The sequence below is a fragment of the Desmodus rotundus genome, chromosome 5 (genome assembly GCF_022682495.2).
Source record: "Desmodus rotundus isolate HL8 chromosome 5, HLdesRot8A.1, whole genome shotgun sequence".
Taxonomy (NCBI): domain Eukaryota; kingdom Metazoa; phylum Chordata; class Mammalia; order Chiroptera; family Phyllostomidae; genus Desmodus; species Desmodus rotundus.
Window position 1 is genome coordinate 107,660,419 of NC_071391.1, and position 20,567 is coordinate 107,680,985.

A 20,567-nucleotide genomic window follows, 5' to 3' on the forward strand; every position below is an offset into this window, starting at 1 on the left:
ACCTTGCCACAATCCTCTCTGCCTGGCTGCCTGTCTCTGCCCCTCCTACAGGTCTGGATGAAAGGTTCTTCTTTAACTCCTTGGTTGTCAGACTTCCATACAGTTCTATATTCTGTCAGTTCTGGTTGTTTTTTGTTTTTAAATTGTTGTTGTCCTTCTTTTGGTTGTGTGAGGAGGCACAGTGTGTCTACCTACGCCTCCATCTTGGCCAGAAGTCCGTAAAGGAATATGTTAAATTAGATGTTAGCAAAGGAATTATTAGCCACAGGAATATTCTGTGCTTTCTGGAAAATTCATTGTAAAAGGGATAGTATTCCTTGTTATAAAATGCAGTGCTGAGCACAAGAGGCCTTCTAGAGTCCTGAAAATGTCCTATGTTTTGGTCGTGATGGTCACACAGGTGCTCGACTGGTGATCCTCCAGTCCCTGTCAGTGTGAGTAAGATAGGTCCACTACTAGTAATCAGAACAAGCACTGGCCGAGAGGGCAGAATATTGTGCTTCGTTGTTTAGATGTGTAGAACCACCACGTGTAAGAATTCCCTGAGTTGTGCTCCTGTGATCTGTGCACTTTACTGCATGTAAATTATACCTTTGTAAACAGGGCCAAGAAACAAAAACCAGTTTAAATAGAAAGATTCCTAGGTAGACACAGAAAGGACAAATGCAGTATAATTAATTGATTAATGATGACTTTTTTACTAAGCTGATGCAGACTTACAGACCAAGCCCCACCCTCCATCATAGTGATCAGCATTGCTCTAGTAAAGAATAATGCACAAAGAGAAATGAGAGTAATACAGTATTTTTAGATTGAGTCTGGACATTTTAACTTCTAGAGACAAACTGATATACCTCAATGAATTGCTTAATTGAACTCATGGATTCATTCCAGTGTTAAGGACGTACTGTATTCCAGATACCATTCTAGGCATTAGGCTATAACATTTACACACACACACAGAGGGAGAGAGAACAAAACATAACAAGCAATAACAAATGTATCTACTCTTAATGAGCAAATGATGTACGACCTTTGCCAGGGTGCATCCATAAAGGAAACTTTCTACTTCAATAGGCTCAAACGGCAAATAAAATAAACAAGCTTCAATTTTTTCTGCTTTATAATGTGAAGCTCACCTCTGCGATCAAGGCGTAATTTGGAACCATCATTGCAAAAGGTCTAAACAGGGCTTTCAAATTATCTGGCAACTCGGTTCTGCCGGCATATCCAGGATTCATCGTGATGAAGGCTGCACAAGTCATAACCAACTTTATTTCCCGCCCCTCAAACATGAATCTGGAGAGCTGTTTAAAGGAAAGAAAAAGTATAAGTTAACACTTCTCCAGACATTTGTAAATTCTTTCATGTGATTACTACTGGGGTCAAAATTTGTGTAATGGAACATTCAGGCAGAGATCTGAATCCTGCTGTTGGACAACAGGGAACATTTCTTTCCTGCTTCTACCCACTCCCAATCTCTTCTGAGCTCAGTGTTTCCTGTTCTCTGCCTCTCTGCCCCCGCCTTGCCCAACTGTCTCCTTCTGCCCAGTCCTACAATCTTCTAGGTCTCAATACCTTTTGCTGAGCCTCTTCAATTCACCTTAAGACTTAACGGACACTAAACCTCTCCATCCCCACTTTTGGTTTTCCCCAAGAAATTCTAATCTGATCTTAGTCCTTGGGTGATTGAGGCCCAGCTGTGTCACTGGCATTAGCCCTTTAGTTTTATTCAACAGAAAACATGTGGTAAGCATCTGTTGCAGGTGAGGCAATGGGTTATGCATGGATGTAGAGAGCTGAAGAAGACTCATTCTGAGCCCCCTAGAAGCTCCTGGGCTTGCCGAGTGAGACCTGGAAACTGTGACCATGCCGTGCACTGGATGCTGGAGTGGAGCTGTGTGCAAAGCCAACAGGGAACAAGGCCCATGGGAGGGGCAGGGAAGCCTGCTGGAGAACTGAGAAATGAGGAGGGCCATCTCACATGGACAAGCTGGTCAGTTACTTCAGTCAAAGGAAGCAGGAACAAAAAAATACATTGCATGTTCAGGGAATGACCAGCTATACACTGTACTCAAGGGTAAATTTCTAGGAGGAATGTGTAAGTAGGCCAGAGCTTGATCATCAGGAATATTGTATGCTAGACTAAGGAATTTAGATTTTGTCCTGTGTGTGTGTGTGTGTGTGTGTGTGTGGTGGGGGGTAGCAGAGAAGAATTTTGAGCGGAGTGATAGGGTCAAAGATGGCAGTGGAGAAGTTGGACAGGAGCCCAGTAAGGAATTGTTATCAGGAGGATGATGAGAGCCAGAATTATGGGGTTACCATCGGGGACATGCCGCATCTAGCAGATAAAAGTACGGTACATGGGCTTGGCGGATTAGATTCTGGGGTCGATAGTAATGGGGAAAATGCAAGGTGAATTCCAGGTCTAGGGGGTGCGCTGGGTGAAGGCACTGTGAACAACGTGAAGAGTACAGGGGAAGACGGGGACAGGGCTGGGAGATGTGTCATATCCAGGAGGAGATGCTGGATGGTACAACTGGACATAGTCCTGCTGCCATGAAATTCCTGTTTGTGTTGTTCAAATCTGTAAATTTCTGTGCTTTAGTTTTTTTCATCTCATTCCAACTATCTCATCTGGCCCCTGGCAAAACTGAGGATGAGATTTGGTTACTCTCAAAAGTCCTCCTTTTGAGGGCTTACTTTCTCTTTTTTTTTTTTTTTTTTTTTTGAGGGGGTTACATATTTGGCTTTATTTAATTTTTTTAAATATACTTTATTGATTATGTTATTATAGTTGTCCCATTTTCTCCTCCTCTTTATCCCCCTCCAACCTGCACTTACCCCCTCCCACTAGCATTCCCTGCCCTTAGTTCATGTCCATGAGTCTTACATATAAATTCTTTGGGTTCTACATTTCCTATACTGTTCTTCACCTCCTCCTGTGTATTTTCTACCTACCATTTATGCTTCTTATTCCCTGTACCTTTCTCCCATTGTTCCCCCTCCCCCTCCTTGCTGATAACCCTCTGTGTGATCTCCATTTCTGTGATTCTGTTCTTGTTCTAGAAGTTTGCTTAGTTTTGTTTTTGTTTTTGTTTATTTTTAGGTTTGGTTGCTGATAATTGTGAGTTTGTTATCATTAACTGTTCAGTTTTGATCTTTTTTTTCTTAGGTAAGTCCCTTTAACATTTCATATAATAAGGGCTTGGTGATGATGAACTCCTTGAACTTGACCTTATCTGGGAAGTACTTTTTGCCCTTCCATTCTACATGATAGCTTTGCTGGATAGAATAATCTTGGATGTAGGTCCTTGCTTTTCATGACTTTGAATACTTCTTTCCAGCCCCTTCTTGCCTGTTAGGTTTCTTTTGAGAAATCAGCTGATAGTCTTATGGGAACTCCTTTGTAGATAACTGTGTCCTTTTCTCTTGCTGCTTTTAAGATTCTCTCCTTATCTTTAATCTTGGCGTATGCAATTATGATGTGCCTTGGTTTGTGCTTCCTTGGGTCCAAGTTCTTTGGGACTCTAAGCTTCCTGGACTTCCTGAAGTCTATTTTGTTGGCCAGATTGGGGAAGCTCTCCTTCATTTTTTTTTGAATAAGTTTTCAACTTCTTGCTCTTCCTCTTCACCTTCTGGGACCCCTATTGTTTGGATGTTGGAATGTTTAAAGTTGTCCCAGAGGTTCCTAAGCCTTTTCTCATTTTTTTGAATTCTTGTTTCTTCATTTGGTTCTGGTTGAATGTTTATTTCTTCCTTCTGCTCCAAATCATTGATTTGAGTCCTGGGTTCCTTCCATTACTGTTGGTTCCCTGTGTATTTTTCTTTATTTCACTTTTCACAGCCTTCACTTTTTCCTCTGTTTTGCAACCATACTCAACCAGTTCTGTGAGCATTCTGATTACCAGTGTTTTGAACTCTGCATCTGATAGGTTGGCTATCTCTTCTTACTTAGTTCTGTTTTTGGAGCTTTGATCTGTTCTTTCATTTGGGCCATGTTTTTTTTTGTCTTGGCGCACCTGTTATGTTTTAAGGGGTGGAGCCTTAGGTATTTGCCAGGGTGGGGCAACCCACTCCTCAGTGTAGTGGCAGTATATGTGGGGGAGGGGTCAGAGAGGGAATAATGCCACTTGCTCGGCTCTTGGCCAGTTTTCAGTCACTTCCCCCACTATCTACAAGCAAATTGGGCCATTCTGGTGCTGATTCCCAGATGGGTGGGTTTGTGTGCATTCTAGGACCCTGTGGGTCTCTCAGACAAACTCTCTTATGAGGCTGGGAGTTTCTCCTGCTGCCACTACCCACACAGGTTTTTACAGCCAGAGGTTTTGAGGCTTTATTTCCCTGTGCTGGAACCCTGGGTTGCACGGTCAGTCTCACTCCCCAGTTGTTCCTCCTGGTTTATCCACATGCAGATGTGGGACTGCCCGCTCCACCAGCCACCACCTCACCTGCCCAATCCTCCAGCTGGCTTCTTGCCTCGAATCCTCTCCACCCTGGCTGCCTGTCTCTGGTGCTCCTACCAGTCTGAATGAATGTTTCTTCTTTAACTTCTTGGTTGTCAGGCTTCCATACAGTTCAACTTTCTGGCAGTTCTGGTTATTTTTTGTTTTTAAATTTGTTTTTGTCTTTCTTTTGGTTGTGGGAGGACGTGAAGTGTATCTACCTACACCTCCATCTTGGCTGGAAGTCTCCTTCTACTTTCTTTGACCTCACACGGTTGGTCTCTAGTTGGCAAGGCTTCGATTCCTCCTCCCTTTTCTGTGGTCCTCTTTCTCTTTTCCCCTAAAGTTTGCTCTCAGCTAATTGCTCAGCAGGTGAAAATGACTTATGAGTTATGCTACATCTGGAGGCCCCTGCATTTAATACAGGCCTTTCCAGAGGATCTGGGAGGCAGGAGAGTGTGTAGTTAAGGAATGCAGACTTTAGGGTCACATAGATTTAGGTCTATAGTGTTCCAAGAAATATTTTAAAATTTCTTTGTATACTTTTCACCTGTAAGTAACCTTTGGAAAATGCTATCTCCTTCACGTAGGTTTGGTGTGAAGATAAAATAAGTGGAAAGTACAACTTGTATAGTTAAGCAGCTCATTAAATTACAATTTCTGCTTTGTTTTTACTTGTTCTGTAATTTGATTTTTTGCAGAGGTGATAATTAAAATATTTAACTCTTTAGCAGGGCACCTTCCAGTAAGAATGGCCCATGTCCCTGGAGCTAGAGTTGGATCCAGAGGCCCTTTTTGCTATGTCGTCATGAGCCCTATGCCTGGATCCTGGGGAGGTCAGGGGCTCTTCAGGAAGGGCCAAGTTAGTGGTGGGGGGACCCTTCAGAGACTTGGGGCAGTGGCTATTTAAACATTATGCAACTGGCAGGGCTGTTCTGGCTTATACAGTCTGAACATCAGGCTGCCCTTTGGCGTTTATATGACCATTATCTCAGAAGGCCCACACAGAGTGCTAGGGACTTGGTCCATCCTCACTGCACTCAGCCTCCCAATATGAACCCGTTCTCTAGAAACATGCTCACATGGGCCGAACATTTTTTAAATAGTGGGGCCACATTTGTATCTTCATCTGATTCCACCCTCCTTGGCTTTTCCTGTCCAGTGGATTCTGGATTTCCCAGGACTCCTCTCCAATCTCTCCACCAGCACTAGGCTCAGCCGGGGGGCCACTGTGAAGGCAGTGGAGCCCAGAAGTAGTAGCAACATTAGAGAAACATAGCAGAGAAGTAAATGTTAATGTCAAGAACAGGAAAGGTGAAGAAGAAAGGGGGAGATGTGCGTGTGTGTGTGTGTGTGTGTATGTGTGTTGGGATTGGAAGAACAGAGTTCCACGCGGGCAGGAGCTTGGTTTGGCCAACTCTGTGTCCCCAGATCCCAGCACAGCTCTGACATACGGTTGTTTCTGTGTTGTCTGGATGAGGAATTAATTCTCCCATGTATGTCGTATTGCTGTAGTACTCACTGATTACACTGGAAATGAGTAATAGTCAGGCTAAAGTTAGCACTGTCTTACCTAAAATGCAGCATGCTGCAAGTTAATTACGAACTGAAGAAATGCTACCTGCATGCACACCTTACCTTTGCGGCTTTGGCATTCCTAATGGTAATGAGTTGCTGGGCAATCACTGACAAAACTTCTATGTCAATTCGATTAAATTCATCAAAGCAGCACCAGGCTCCTGACTGTGCCAGACCGCTAAAGAAGCGCCCCATCATCTGAAATCAAAATAATGCCGTTCAACTGGGTATGCCATAGTGCAACTCCTTCAAAAGTTAAATTATGAACTGAAATATAAAAGAGAAAACAGGCAGCGTGTGCGAATAAGCAATCGTTTTATGTGAATACTGGCCTGTGTCAGAAATTAACATCTTTCTATTAGAGGAAACATCTTTTTGTTTCTCTCTAAAGAATTTGAAGCTGATTTTTTATTTTTAAATACAATAATAATCTTACCAATTTTCCTGCTTTTTCATAACCTTCAGTGACTTATGTAAATACTTGACAGGTTCTCAAAGAAACATATGGAATAGACACACTTAAGGACTTGAAAAACACCTTGAAGAATTTCACGAAGGAGAGCTTTCCTGGTCTCGACAAGCTGCTGCGGAGGCTGGACCACACAGGCACCGCCGAGCGAAGCCGAGCTGTGCAGGTGAGGGTGGCGGTCCCAACCACAGCAGAATCCTAATGGCAGGGGAGCATGAATGTGCACGTGGCCATCTAAAGTATAATTTCCCTTGGAGACTTGAATTTTTGGATTCAGCATCGGTACAAAAATAGCCAATCAAATAATTTCTTTGCTTTGTTTCTGCCTTTTCTCTATAAAAGTCATTCCTCTAGCTCCTGCCAGTGGAGCACTGCCAACCACTCCACAGTCTGGTGCTGCCTAACTCAAATTTATTTTTGCTCAAATAAAATCTTAAAAATTTTAATATGCTTTAGTTTATCTTTCTGAGTTATGTTCCAAAAGTTTATTCATTAGCCTAACTTTGGGAATTCAGAATATACTCTAAAATTTATTTTTCAAGGACAGTTTGCATTCACTATTATTTTGTATAACTTTCAGATGAACAGCCAAGTGGCTAGAAAATCATGTACTTTACAAAGTGGTCCCTCTCTGCTTTAAGCACCACCTGGCCCTGTACCTATTTATCTTGATATTATCGACTATATTCCCTAGGCTGTAATGTACATCTCTGGTTATTCTGCAACTACCAATTCATATTGCTTAATCCCTTCACCCTTTTCACCCAGCCCCTCTAGTTCCCCTCCCCTCTGACAGCTCTCAGTCTGTTCTCTGTATTTGTGAGTCTGTTTCTGTTTTGTTTGTGTGTTTATTACATTCTACATATAAGTGAAATCACATGGTATTTGTCTTTTAATACAGCCCATGGGTCTAGGGGTGGTTGCCTGAACCCAGCTTGCCAGTTAGAATCCCAGTTCTGAAATTTGAAATGTAAACCTGCCACTTTCTTGGCAAACTTATACAGAGACGACCCTCAAACTCCTATAGCCAAGGATGACCTTGATGTTGCCCTAGTCCCTGCCCCGCTCCACTCTTTTTTGGATTCTGTGAGATATACCCACCACTCTAATATATTTTTAATACGTTTATGTTGGGGATTGTTGTTTAAAAGATAAAATAAGAGTATTATGTGAAAAACAATCTACACAAATAAAATTTCTTTAAACAAACAAAATAAAATAGAATATTTAAGAGAAGTGAAGAACAGATGTAGGAGGTCCAGAGCAGAGAACAGAGATGTAATGATAAATAAGGAATGAAATTAAGTTGTACTAAGCTGGAGAAAGTAATACATTCTCTGATTAAAAAATAGAACAAATGTCAAACAAAATGAAAGAATAAAACTGTCTTATCTAGATCCAGCCTGGTAAAATTTCAGAACTCCGAGGATCAAGGAAAAACCCTTTAAGCTTCCATAGAGAAAGAAAGCAAAATATTACTCACCCCCCTCAAACATATTAAGCTATTATCATTCTTATCAGTAGCAAAACAGGTGCTAGAAGACAATGAAGTAAAGCTTTCAAAATCATGAGGAAAACTTATTTTAAACCTATGATTCCTCCTTGTACCAAATTATCAATGAAGCCGATGGCTAGATAAAGACAGTCCAGAATATCCATAAACTCAAATGGAAAAAAATGCTCAAGGAAGTATTCCAGCAAAATAAAAAGGAAATACAAGAAGCAAAACCAAGTTACAAAGAACAGTGGCAGCTGAGCATGTCCTACAACAGTGAGTGTGATAATGATCAGCCGGAGGGCTTGTTAAGAACCTCAGATTGCTAGGCTTCAGAGCCAGTTTCTCAGTCGGGAGGTCTGGGCTGGGGCCTGATAATCTGCATTTCTGACAAGTTGCCAGGTGATGCTAATGCTGTTGGTCCAGAGTTCGCACTTTGAGACCCACAGCTTCTCAAGAACTTGGCTTCTCAAGGTGGACCAGTATCAAATTGCATCATCTGGGGAGATGTTAGAAATGCAAAATTTCAATTTCTCCCCCTCCCCCCAACTACGCATTCTACAGAATTAGAATATGCATTTTAATAAGATCCCCTGGTGATTCTCAAGCACACCGAAGTTTGAAAAACACTGTTCTAGAAGAAGTAAAGAAAGTTGAGAAGAAAATAAAAAATAACACATTAACTCTGATGCTTGGAATGTTCTCCTTTGAATGGTGAAGGGTCATGGTGTGTGTACTGGCCTTCTCCACGGGCCCAACGGTGCCATTAAACCCCATAAACCACCCTTGCCCTCACAAGTCCCGAATGATGGGTTTACATTTTTATACTCACCCCCCTAGGCAAAGCAGAGAGAGAATAATTATAGAATAATAATTATGCAATTTCATAAACCTCGACATGGTAGAACGATATTATATAACTAATGAAAACCAGGAAGCGAAGTTGGAATAGAAAGCTGGAGGGTCATATCTAATAAAATCTCGATTTAATCAGTTAGCAGGTAATGTTCAAAGTTGATATATGTAAAGTTGACATAGTAAAAAATGCATGTTTTTACAGCTAATAACAATCACCAGAAGAACTAGGAACACACAAGCACAATCAGAAAATTTGTCTCTGGAAAATGGTACTGAGTGATGTGAAAAGGGAGGAAAAATTTTACTTTTAACTTTGGCTCTTTCTGTATAGTTTGAATTTTTTTAATTTTATTTTCCAGTTACAGTTTATACTCAATATCATTTTGTATTAGTTTCAGGTATATAACATGATGCTTAGACAATCATGTACTTTACAGAGTGATCTCCTGATATCTCAAGTATCTAAGTGGCTCCATGCGTAGTAATTACAAAATTATTGACTGTATTCCCTGTGCTGTACTTTACATCGCTGTGACTATTTTGTAACTACCAGTTTGTAGCCCTTACCCCCTTTACCCTTCTCCCCAGTCCCCCAAACCCTTCTCAGCTGGCAATAGTTAGTCTGTTCTCTGTATCTATGAGTCTGTTTCTATTGTGTTTGTTGATTTATTTTATTCTTTAAAAGTACATATCATAAAATCACATGGTGTTTGTTTTTCTCTAAACTATACATGTTGTCACAAATGGTGAGATTTCATTCATTTTTACGGCTGAAAAATATTTAATTGTATATATATGTACCACTTCTTCTTCATCATCTATTCACAGGCACCTGGGTTGCTTCTTTATCTTGGCTATGGGAGGCAGCCTTTCTAGTACTGAGAAGGTAGGGTGTTCCCTGGTTTCCATGGGAAGATGTTATAAGCTTGTTTGAATAGTTCTGCAGGTTGGCAAGGAACTGACACCTGCCAGGGATAAGCAGGAACTGTGCCCCATCCCTTTGATAAGAAGAGTTCTTTGACTAGGGGACATTATCAGTAGGTATAGTGGTGGGAGGGGAACTTGCAGTTAGCCATTTGAGACCCTCCCAACTTTACCAGATTTTAAAGCAACATATAATATTAAGCCTTAATTTTAGGCCCTAACCACATATGGATAGACTATATTTTATTTAGACTTTCATTGGTTGATAAACATTTGGGGTGTTTCTACTTTTTGACTATTATAAATAATATTGCTGCGAACATTTGTGTTTTGCGTGGACATATATTTTCATCTCTCTGGGCAATGACTATACCAAGGAGTGGAGTTCCTAGGTACTATAGTGACTCTGTTTCACATTAAAAAGAACCCTTGAACTGTTTTTTGCAGTACCTGCACCTTTTCACATCCCCAACAGCAGTGTATGAGGGTTTCGGTCTCTCCACATCCTGGCTAGCGCTCGTCATTGTCTGTCTTTTTAATCACAGCTGTCCCAGTGGGTATGAAGTGGCATCTCATTGTAGTGTGAGTTTGCATTTCCCCAATCAATGGCTGATGTTGATAATCCTTCCTCGTATTTACTGGCTATTTCTACATTTTTGGAGAGCTGTCCAACTCCTTGCCCACTTTGAAATTAGGTTATCTGTCTTTTTATAAAGGAGTTGCAATAGTTCTTTATATATTTGAGATTCAAATCCCTTATCAGATACATGATTTGCAAATTTTTTCTCCCACTTGTGGGTTTTACTTTCACATTCTTGATGCTATACTTGGAAAAACAAACGTTTTTAACGTTGATAATGTCAGGCCTATCCAGTTTTTCTTTTAGTTGTGTTTTTGGTGTCATAACTCTAAGAAGCCTTTGCATAATCCAGTGTCACGAAGATTTACGCCTATGTTGTCTTTTAAGAGTTTTACCCCATCCCAGCCGAACCAACCTGGGGTGGGGTAAGGCAGACAACTGTAATTGAATAACAATAAAAATTTAGAAAAGAAAAAAAAAAGAGTTTTATTGTTTTAGCCACTACATACTTAGTCTTTGATCCACTTTGAGTTAGTTTTTGTATGTAGGGTAAGAAAGGGGTTCAACTTCATTTTTTTTTTCTTTTTTGCATGTGGCTATCCAGTTGCCCCAGCACTATTTGTTGAAAACACTATTGAGCATTGAATTATCTTTGCACTCTTGTCAAAAATCAATTTACTGTAAAAGATTTATTTATGAACTCTTAATTCTATTCTGTTGATCCATTTGTATATCCTTATGCCAGCCAGTGACCACACTGTCCTGATTTCTGTGGCCTTGTAGTGAGTTTTGAAATTGGGAAGTATAAGTTCCCCAACTTCGTTTCTTTTTCCCCTCCAAGATTATTGGCTATTTTGGGTCCCTTGAATTTCCACATACACTTTACGATAAGCTGGTCAATTTCTGCCAAAAGGCAGCTGGGACTTTGATAGAGACTGCATTGAATCTATAGGTCTAGTTAGGGAGAATTGTCATATTAGTAATAAGTTTTCTGATCCATTAAGATGGGATATATTTCCATTTATTTAGGTTCTCTTTAATTTCTTTGAACTTTTAGAAAAATGAGAATATTAGCTCTGTGTGTTAGTGACCAAAATGCCTCAATAGTCAAATACTGGGTTGGCCAAAAAGTCCGTTACTTTTTTCTATAAAATAAAAGACATGCTTTTCATTTTCACCAATAACTTTATTGATTTGGATATTTTGAGTATGTCGGCTATCTCCTGCTATTGCCTTCTAGTGGGTAGAGGCCAGGGGTGCTGCTAAACATCTTCCAATGTATAAGACAGCCCCACAGCAAAGAATTACTTGGCCAAAATGTCAACAGTACCAAGAAACTTTGCAAACCACTTTTGACGTGTTTGATCAGTCACAGCCCCTTCTCCCTACACTGCACAAATCTTTGTTTTTGCATTTTAGTTGCATTTTTACCTTTCTTGAAATAATAAAGCATAATATACTGAAAGGGTTATGTATTGCTTTCCATTTTCAATATTGAAATGGATGCACAAAAATTCACTAATTTTGATAAGTTCTTTTTTAATGCACGTTGATATGACAGCTGTCACAATACAATCTAATAAAATTGTTTTGAATGAAGTTAAAGACCACTAAGTACTACTAGAGCCATCATATGGAAAAAACATAATGAACTTTTTAACCAAGCCAGTACATTTAAGGTTTGCTGAATTAAATAAAGCTAAACAGCTTTCCTAACTGTGGGACTTTATACAGTGTGCAATATGCTACTCTGTGATGTGAAAACCTGGAAGGGAAATGAGGCATAGCACAGACTTTTCGGTTTTTCTGCACATGTTGTAGTAGCATTCCAAGAAACGTGCTTCGGGGAGGTGCTGCTTTACAGACTGATATTTTACGGATGTCTTTTCCGTAACCGAGGGGCTCTACATCTCTGTAGTTTTCCAAGTATAAATGTGAACTTCTTTTGTTAAATCTAATTTGAAGTATTTCATTCTTTTTGATCCTATTGTAAATGGAATTGTTTTCTTAGTTTTCTTTTTGGATTGTTTGTTGCTATTATATAGAAATACAAATGATTTCTGCATACTGATCTTGTATCCTGCAATCTTGCTGAAATTTACTAGTAGTTCTAATTGTGTGTGTGTGTGAATATTCCTCGGGATTTTTTAAACACAAGATCACGCTTTTTATAAACGGAGACAGTTTTACTTCTTCCTTTCAATCTAGATGCCTTTTTATTTCATTTTCTGGAATAATTGCTCTGACCAGGACCTCCAGCATGATGTTGAATAAATGAGCAGAGCCGCCATCCTTGTCTTATTTCTGATCTTAGGTGGAAATCATTCAGTCTTTCATCAGTAATTAGATGCTCTTTATCAGACTGAAGGGGTTCTCTTCTGTCTCTAGTATATTGAACATTTTTATCAAGAAGATTTTTATTTGTTTGGTTTTTAAAGTCATAGCTCACAATGGTATTGGCCATCAGGGTTGGGCAGTGGCCACAGCTGGCTGAGTGGTGTGCGAGGACTGTCCGGCCTGGATCATCCTTCACATCAGTGACACCAAGGGTCAGTGTCACACCAGAAGACAAAAAATAAAAAAAGATAAAAAATAAAAGGAAGGAAGGAAGGAAGAAACTTTTCTCCATCAGAATGATTACATGTGGTATGCATCGCCCCTGCTGACGACCTTGAAGCTGTTAGTGAAGTGAGTGTAGGACTCCAGGAAGGTAAAAAAGACAATTTTTGAACAAGGTGGGCTCTAAGGGCTTGGAATCACTTTTAGTATATAAAAAAGGGACTTACTTTGTTTTTCATGTTGATCATGACATATACGTTCCCCTAATTTTAAGACTCACTGTTTGAGTAGATTTTAAGTTTTCACCACAAGAAAAAATATTCTGTAACTATGTGTGGTGATGAATATTAACTAGAATTACTTTAGTAATCACTTTGCAATATATCAAATTATTATGTTGCACACTTGAAACTATCGTAATGTATGCCAATTATATTTCAATAAAAAATAAAATAAATAACAAAAAATTACCAAAAAAAGAGGCTCGATGCTAACATGATGGAGGCATCCTTGGAAACTCCTTTCTTTCCCTTCGTGTATGCTTCCTGAAAGTCCATCAGGAAGCCAAGTCTAACCTTCAGTAACCTCTGCATGGATACTGGTGGCTGATTTGCAGTTTTCTCTTGTGTCTGCCTCTGAAGAAAGCTCCTGCCACCACCTTCCCAATGGGATGGATAAGAGGGGGACAAAATGGGAAGTCTTCCTCTTGCCACATGTTTGACTGGGATATTGACAAGGATGGCCTTTGTCTTTTTCTGAAGATCCTTTAGATGCTTCAAGAGATGTGACTTTCCAAATTGGGAATTAACATGCAAATATAGCAGTTTTCAAAATGTCGTGTGGAGATCCCTGCAAATCCCAGAGTTTCTTTCAGGGGGTCTGTAAGGTATGAGCACTTTCATAATAGTTTTAAAATGCGATTTTCCCTTTTTCCTCTCATTCTCTCATGAGACTACAGAGTATAAAAAAGTTATCAATATGGTTTCAATTTCCGCATTGCTGATAATCTTTAAGATACTGCTGTTTGTCAAGTGTTGGTGTGGTTTCAAAGAAGAATATCAACAATTCTCTGAAAGTTATTAAAATGTCCCTCTCTTTTTTGTTTACATATCTGTGTGAGGCTAGATTTTCTTCAAATACTTCAACCAAAATAACAGGTTGAATGCCGAAGCAGGTGCGAGAATCTGGCTGTCTCCAATTGTGCCAAACATCAGAGATTTTTCAAAAATATGAAACAATATCATTCTTCTCACTAAACTTTTTTTGGGGGAACGTAGTTATTTTCACAGCCAATGTGTTTATGCTAACCTGTAATGCATTTATTATCATTAATTTAAAAAAGTATTTTAAATGTGTCAGTTTTAATTCTAACATGGTAAGTATTTCAACAGACATAACCACATATAGAAACAAAAGCTTATGAGGTCTCAATAATTTTTAAGATTGTAAAGGAGGCCTCTGATCACAAAATGTGAGAACTGCTGTATTGAGAAATCTTATCGTGATTTCTCACATCCTATATATTTCACTTTCAATACACAACTCTCAGAATCGCTCATCTCTTCCTGTAAGCCTATTGCTGTTTTTAGATTTCCCTGCTTTCCCTTGTACCTCATCTCTCTTCTCTCTACTTACTGACATGGATAGATTTTTAATGTTACCACCAACAGACAAATCCTCCTCTGGCCTTGATTTCTGCCTGGACTACTCAGACTGCCTTATGGTGGCTCTTCTCCTTTGCTCTGTTTGTGCCACTTCCACTGTCCCTTGCCCACTAGTTTTCTCTCGCTTGCCATTGCTTCATTCTCTCCTTCAGGCATGTCATGTTGCAGATAGAGAAAGCCACATAAAGCAATCAATGTGAGTGTTCAGATGCCGGTACTGTACCTTGTAGTCCAAACCGTCAGAGCAGTTAAAGACCACACACTGGATGGCGAGAGCCTTTGCCAGGTCTTTGGTAGTCTCGGTTTTCCCAGTGCCAGCAGGACCAGCTGGTGCGCCTCCCAGATCAAGCTGCAAAGCGCCCATGAGGCACAGGTAGCAGCGATCCTGTGAAGAAATCAATAAACTGTCATTATTGAAGGGAACTGACTCTAGCCACAAAATCATCAGTCCTTCCCTTTCTGCAGGAGGAGGGACATGATTTTCTATGAAAGGTTCTGTAACAGTTGAAATATACTCAGAGATGCAGGCATGTAATTAATGCAAACCTCTGTTTCACAAAGATGTCTCCTAGTAAATCCTTTCAAGAATTGATGTTAGATACAACTTCTCTGGACTATTTTGATTTAAAAAAAAAAAAAGCACTCTTCTTTCAACATTAACTTAAGTGATGAGTAACTTACCGTGAGAGGAGTAATAACTAATCTGGGGCAGGCTCCCAAATACTCATAGCCGTAAGTGTACTGCGAGAGCGCCATTCTAGCCACACAATTATCTAGGTCTATATCCCAATAATAGCGCAGCTGTCTCTGCCAGTCAAAGGATTCGACTTCCTCCACCTACATAAGTGATGACAATGATATGCATATTAGATGCGCTAATTTCAGAAGGTAATACATGATTTTACTTAAATGAAACAGGTACCTTGGCTTGAACAAGTTCAGTGACAATGTCTCTTGCATGTACATCGATAGTAATTAAGGCAGTTACGATGTTTCTGTGTAATTTAGGAAGGCTGCCTCGAACTACAGCAGCCAGGGCATTTAATCTCTAGAAATTAAAAGGGAAATTATCATAATTAATTTTCAAAACTCAGCCTACATATTTATCTTTTTACTATTAAATTTGGAGTAGACATTTGGCAAAACTATCTAATTTTAAGAATCCATAATTCTGTGACCCAACAGGACAACAGTTTAATTTACTGAATTATTACAACACTTTTAGGAAGTACATACTATGTTTACCCCCATTTTCCATCAGAGGAAACTGAGTCAGAGATGGAAAGAAACTTGGTGGCAGTCACAGTTATGAAGTGGCAAAAATGAGACCTGAGGAGACATTTGCCTCAGAAAAGCCCCGTGTCCTTAACAACCATGTGGTGATGTCACTAGAGAAGATTGTTGTCCCTAAAAATTAAATGAGGTTAAGGTAGTACGCCTCATTTTGGGGTAGTTTTTCCTTTGAGAATCAGAAAATGTGAGCATTGTAAGCAAGCCAAAGATTGATTAAATAAAAGCATTTTTGATAGATAAAGCTCCCAATTCTCACCTAAATGGTTAAATCTTTTTCAAAGAAGAGCAGTTGACACTTTTCAGTCCTAAAGGCCTTGAACTGCTGTGCTGAGTTTCCCCTCTGCCACCATAATCAGGGACCCGCCTGCACAGAGAGGTCAATGGGACTTTCCTTAGGGAGCCTTCTCTCTGGGCCCTTTGACGTGAAGCAGTGTTGGAGACCTTCAGTTCTGTTGGGGATCCCCTCGTCTTTCTATTGTAAGAGCGAATCTTTCAAAAATGCAACATTGCTTGAAAGTAGAATTGAATTTGGAGTTAAAGATTAGGCCTAGATGTACAATATCAGTTCCTAACTATAGCTTAAAAATTCTTGTAGAATGACATTTAGATTCATTCCATTGTTTATTGTTTTATTGATAGTTGCCTGAGGGTTCTATAAAATAGTAGGGAAGCTCATCTTGAGCCTAAGAATAGAAATGGCAGAAGTGCTGGGGTTTTTCTCCATTAAATAAACTTCTGAGAGAGAGATCAAGGACCTAGTAAATACAATCTCTCCTTAAATACTGCAAATAGTTATAATCCTGACACTTTCCTCTTGAATTGTGTTTTTCTGTGTTTGTTAGTATTCATATAAAATATCACACAAACACCAAGGTAGTGGCCCTAAGAACGCTGGAACATAAGCCGTTTTAGTGAGAACTCCAAAACTTTGTAAGTCATGTCAGAATATTAAATTGGTGAAAGAAAGTGAATTTGTTTTAACCATGTCAATAAAAACCACTGAGCGAATCTTGCACAGCAGTATGTTCAGTGCTTTTCTGTTGAAAACGCTCACCTCAAAGTTGACTTTTTCAAAAGCTTCCAGGGCCTCCAAACGATTACCATCTATTTCCAAACACTCGGTCAAATCGCGGCACCAAATAATTTGAGAAACCGTCAGGATCACCTGCACGGAAACATCTCCCTTGAGTATGCGATGCATCGCACCAAAAAGGGGATCAGATGGAAGTGTACGGAGTGTCATTTACTTGTGAAGGGTGGCCAGCTGTCACCCAGTCTGTCCTCGGTTTCCCCTGAGAGTCAGCGATGGCAGCTTTGGACAGGCGACGCAAAGACGTGAACATGGCTTCCTCCACTTTCCCGAGCCATTCCTCCACGTTGCCTCGGGCCTTGAGGCCTTTGCCCAAGCTCACCTAGAAGAAAGCAGAGCAATGAGAGTACGGCTCATGTGTGACTTGCAGGATGTCGGTCCTCCGTACTTCTGTAACAGAAACCTGAGCCACGAAAACCCTGAAGCTTGTCCACTAATTCTGGAACTTTCTATCATGGTCGCACTCTACACCTCTCTTTACCGCCTTTACCTATTGCTTTATTTTACTGCTTCCCTTTGGAGCCAGCTCCCTTTAAGAGGAGTCTATGGGCACTACGTAAATTCTTTCACTTTCTTTTCCTACTTGCTGCCATTGGACTCTTGGCCCCAAACACTCCTCTAAACCTGCTAAGGTCAGAAAGGTTAGCAACATTCTCCCAACTGTCCACCCCAACTGACACTTTTCAGTCCTTTTCATATTTATCTCTTGAATTTCCAATAATCTGACTGCTTGTCTGGGTCTCCTGCATCTGACCTTTTTATTTTTCCCTCCCTTTAAATTTCATGTTCTCCCTGGATGCTGGCCACATTCCTCCCTTCTCTCTTCCTTTCACTAGTGATGAGCAGCTTCTTTTGCAAGAAGACCAGTTCAGGGCAAGTGAAATGTTGATGGGCTCCTTCACTCCTGTAGAGTCGCCGCTGTGCTCTAACTGGACTGAAACCCTTGACATTCCGTGCACAGCTCGGCTGTGGAAGAACGCTCTCCCTTCCAGGGTTCCTCTCCATCTCCCTTGGCTGCGTCTGTGAGTATGTGCCATGTGTGTGAAGTCACCTGGTTGCCCACCGTCTGCTCATACGTCCACTTGTTGGTGTTTACCGTATGCCAGGCACTGTGCAGTGTGCCCTGGAGACGCCGCTGCCAATAATGACAACTAACACTTTCAGAGCACGCACTGGGTACTGCTCTAAGCAATTACATATAATAACACTTGAAAATCTCCAGCATCTCGTTAATCAGGCACTGTTAGTAACTACCGTTTTATGGATGAGGTTAAAGGTGGGACTTGAATCCAGTGGCATGGCAGTAGAACTGGCGCCCTTAACCTGTCTGCTGTTGTGCCCCTTGTGAGGCTGAGAAAGACATGGCTCTGTGTTCTCCACTGTTTCCCAGAACAGAGCACATGCCTCTGTGGTTGCGTTTCCCGTGGCGCTTTTCAGTGTTTCTTTTTTTCACTGTGTCTAAACTAGAAATCTCCAAGGGCAGGAGTTTCCTCTTGGGTATCCCCAGAACTGCTGAGGCAGCAGAGTGCCAGCAGCAGGAGCCCTTGGTGGATGCTAAGAGCGACAGTGAATAAGCCTCTACCCTCAACCCTGGGAGGCTAACGAGTTTTACCCATAAAGAATTTAAAACCAAAAGCACCTCACCCTTTCTCCCTCTGGTGACAGCATCGCCAAAATGTCATTAGTATAAACTTTTTCTGGCTCTCCATCCATACCAGGAATTCTTCCTTCGGCAGGAGGCATGAGAGCAAATTCAAGCCTTGAAATGGAGTCGAAGCATTTCCTTAAGTGCGGCTGCACAGCTTGGGGATTTCGTGTCTGGGCCAAAATCTCCAGAAGTTCATCATTTGACAAGAAGTAAAATCTGGATTAAAGAAAATACTTAAAATATAACTTGGAATTGAAGCAAAGCCTTATACAGACATACAAGATAACCCCCTTAGCCATATCTCTTCCCCATCCACTGATTTCCTGGACCTCCAAGCCTACTGGTCTTGGGTTTCTAGGGACATCACGTGTCCCTAAGGACAACTGCTGTGAATATTAGTACAGATGCATCTCAAACATCTAGAATTAGTGTCTGGTAAGTGAAAGATATTTTTCATAAAAATTATTTAAAAAGCTGGTTCTTGCTATAACACTGGTTGATTCACATGCCTGTGTTACTTAGCTCTGAGCTTCTATGGTGAAGAAATATTATTTGCTTTCCCTAGAATCTAGCCTAGTACCTCACACATAATTTGTTGGGCAGATGGATGGGTGGTTACAGGAACTTTACTTGGTTCTGTGAATATATGCATGTGGGCCATGCTGGTGTGAGACTGCATGGGATTCTCTTAGATCCTGCCCCGCAGGGCCATTTGGAGGCAGGAAAAGGCCTTAGGAAAAGAACTAGAGAAGGTGCATACCTGGATGCCCAGGGGTGAAGGTGAGGGAGGAAGGCCTGGCCAGAGAAGTCGCTTCATTTCTGTGAAGGAAGCTGCCACCCACAAGAACTCCCTTAGGGTTGGAGGAATCCCGTGAATATCAGACGGGCCCCACGTGGGAGAGAGGGGGCCAGATGGGTACCAGCCACATCAGGCTTCTCCCGTCACCTCCACCCTTCCCTGCTCCAAACTGGAGCCCTTGGAAAACGAACAGGAAGTTGGGAGAGTTGATCATTGTACATCCTCATCATCACTAACACGTTCAGCCCTGCAACAGGGTTGGGGCAGGGAATGGGGAGGTTTTAACTTTGAAAGAAGTTTAGAGTTTTGATTATTACAGCTAATTTTTTGGGCTAAGGTGACAAGAGGCTTTTTTTTTTTATTATTATCTGAGAATGACAGGAAAATTCATGAGGCTTGGTCAAGATTTTATCTAAAGGGGCGGGAAGAAACTAGCCCCAGGAGGAAATGCAGCAGGAGTTATTGGTTACAAAGGAAGACGTTTTGGTTGCACATACTAGTCCTGCTTCTTTAACATGACACAAACACTCATAACTAATTTGTCCCCAAACTTTGTTTTCAGCGAAGGGAACAGATAACTGTAAAGATGAGCCTTTGAGCCCTGGGAGAGCGGGGCAGCGTTGTGTTCCTCTTGCGTCTCCAAGACCTACCCTGGCCCACAGCGCGCAGAAGCCACGCCCCACAGAGCCTCCTGACACAATGAACACTGCGGGCCCAGTTGGTGTCATTCCAAACAAGAGGAATTAAAGGGGAACTGATACTTTTCAGTGTTCAGTATTTTCATAGGTAAATTTGTGCCTGGCTTTCTTTACATATCAAAAGCAGTTTCTTTAAATATCAAAAATGTCTTTGGCCTTGGAAGATCCAGGTTGGGAACCACTGATTTAAGAATGCAATAGACGAAAGGCAAGTTCCAAACCTCACACTCTTCCATCTTTTTCCATGTTGCTAGGTTTGTGTAAGATTTTGGTAAGCTTTGGTAAGATTCTTTAAAGTCCAACTACTTCTGTTAAAACTCAACCAGATCCTCTGGGTCCTGCGTTTCCTGCGCACACAGAGTCCGTCCTGGTTACTCAGCTATGACCCCTCTCAAGCAGGCAACCCAGATGAGCACCTAACTCCAGCCGCCTCCGTGGTTGTTCTGATACAGAACTTAACTCCCACT

The 20,567-nt window shown here is 41.0% G+C and overlaps 1 protein-coding gene across 1 annotated transcript in view; it reads right to left on the bottom strand.

Moving 5' to 3' along the window:
• Window positions 1–20,567, bottom strand: part of DNAH6 (dynein axonemal heavy chain 6) — a 241,862-nt gene that overhangs the window by 147,866 nt on the left and 73,429 nt on the right. The window contains exons 24-31 of the mRNA XM_045193849.3: window positions 18,600–18,819; window positions 17,113–17,277; window positions 16,920–17,030; window positions 15,495–15,620; window positions 15,254–15,409; window positions 14,796–14,957; window positions 6,084–6,221; window positions 1,140–1,307 (exon numbers count right to left, since the gene is read on the bottom strand). Of these exons, the coding sequence (XP_045049784.2) occupies window positions 1,140–1,307; window positions 6,084–6,221; window positions 14,796–14,957; window positions 15,254–15,409; window positions 15,495–15,620; window positions 16,920–17,030; window positions 17,113–17,277; window positions 18,600–18,819 (1,246 nt within the window). The remainder of the gene's footprint in view (window positions 1–1,139; window positions 1,308–6,083; window positions 6,222–14,795; window positions 14,958–15,253; window positions 15,410–15,494; window positions 15,621–16,919; window positions 17,031–17,112; window positions 17,278–18,599; window positions 18,820–20,567) is intronic.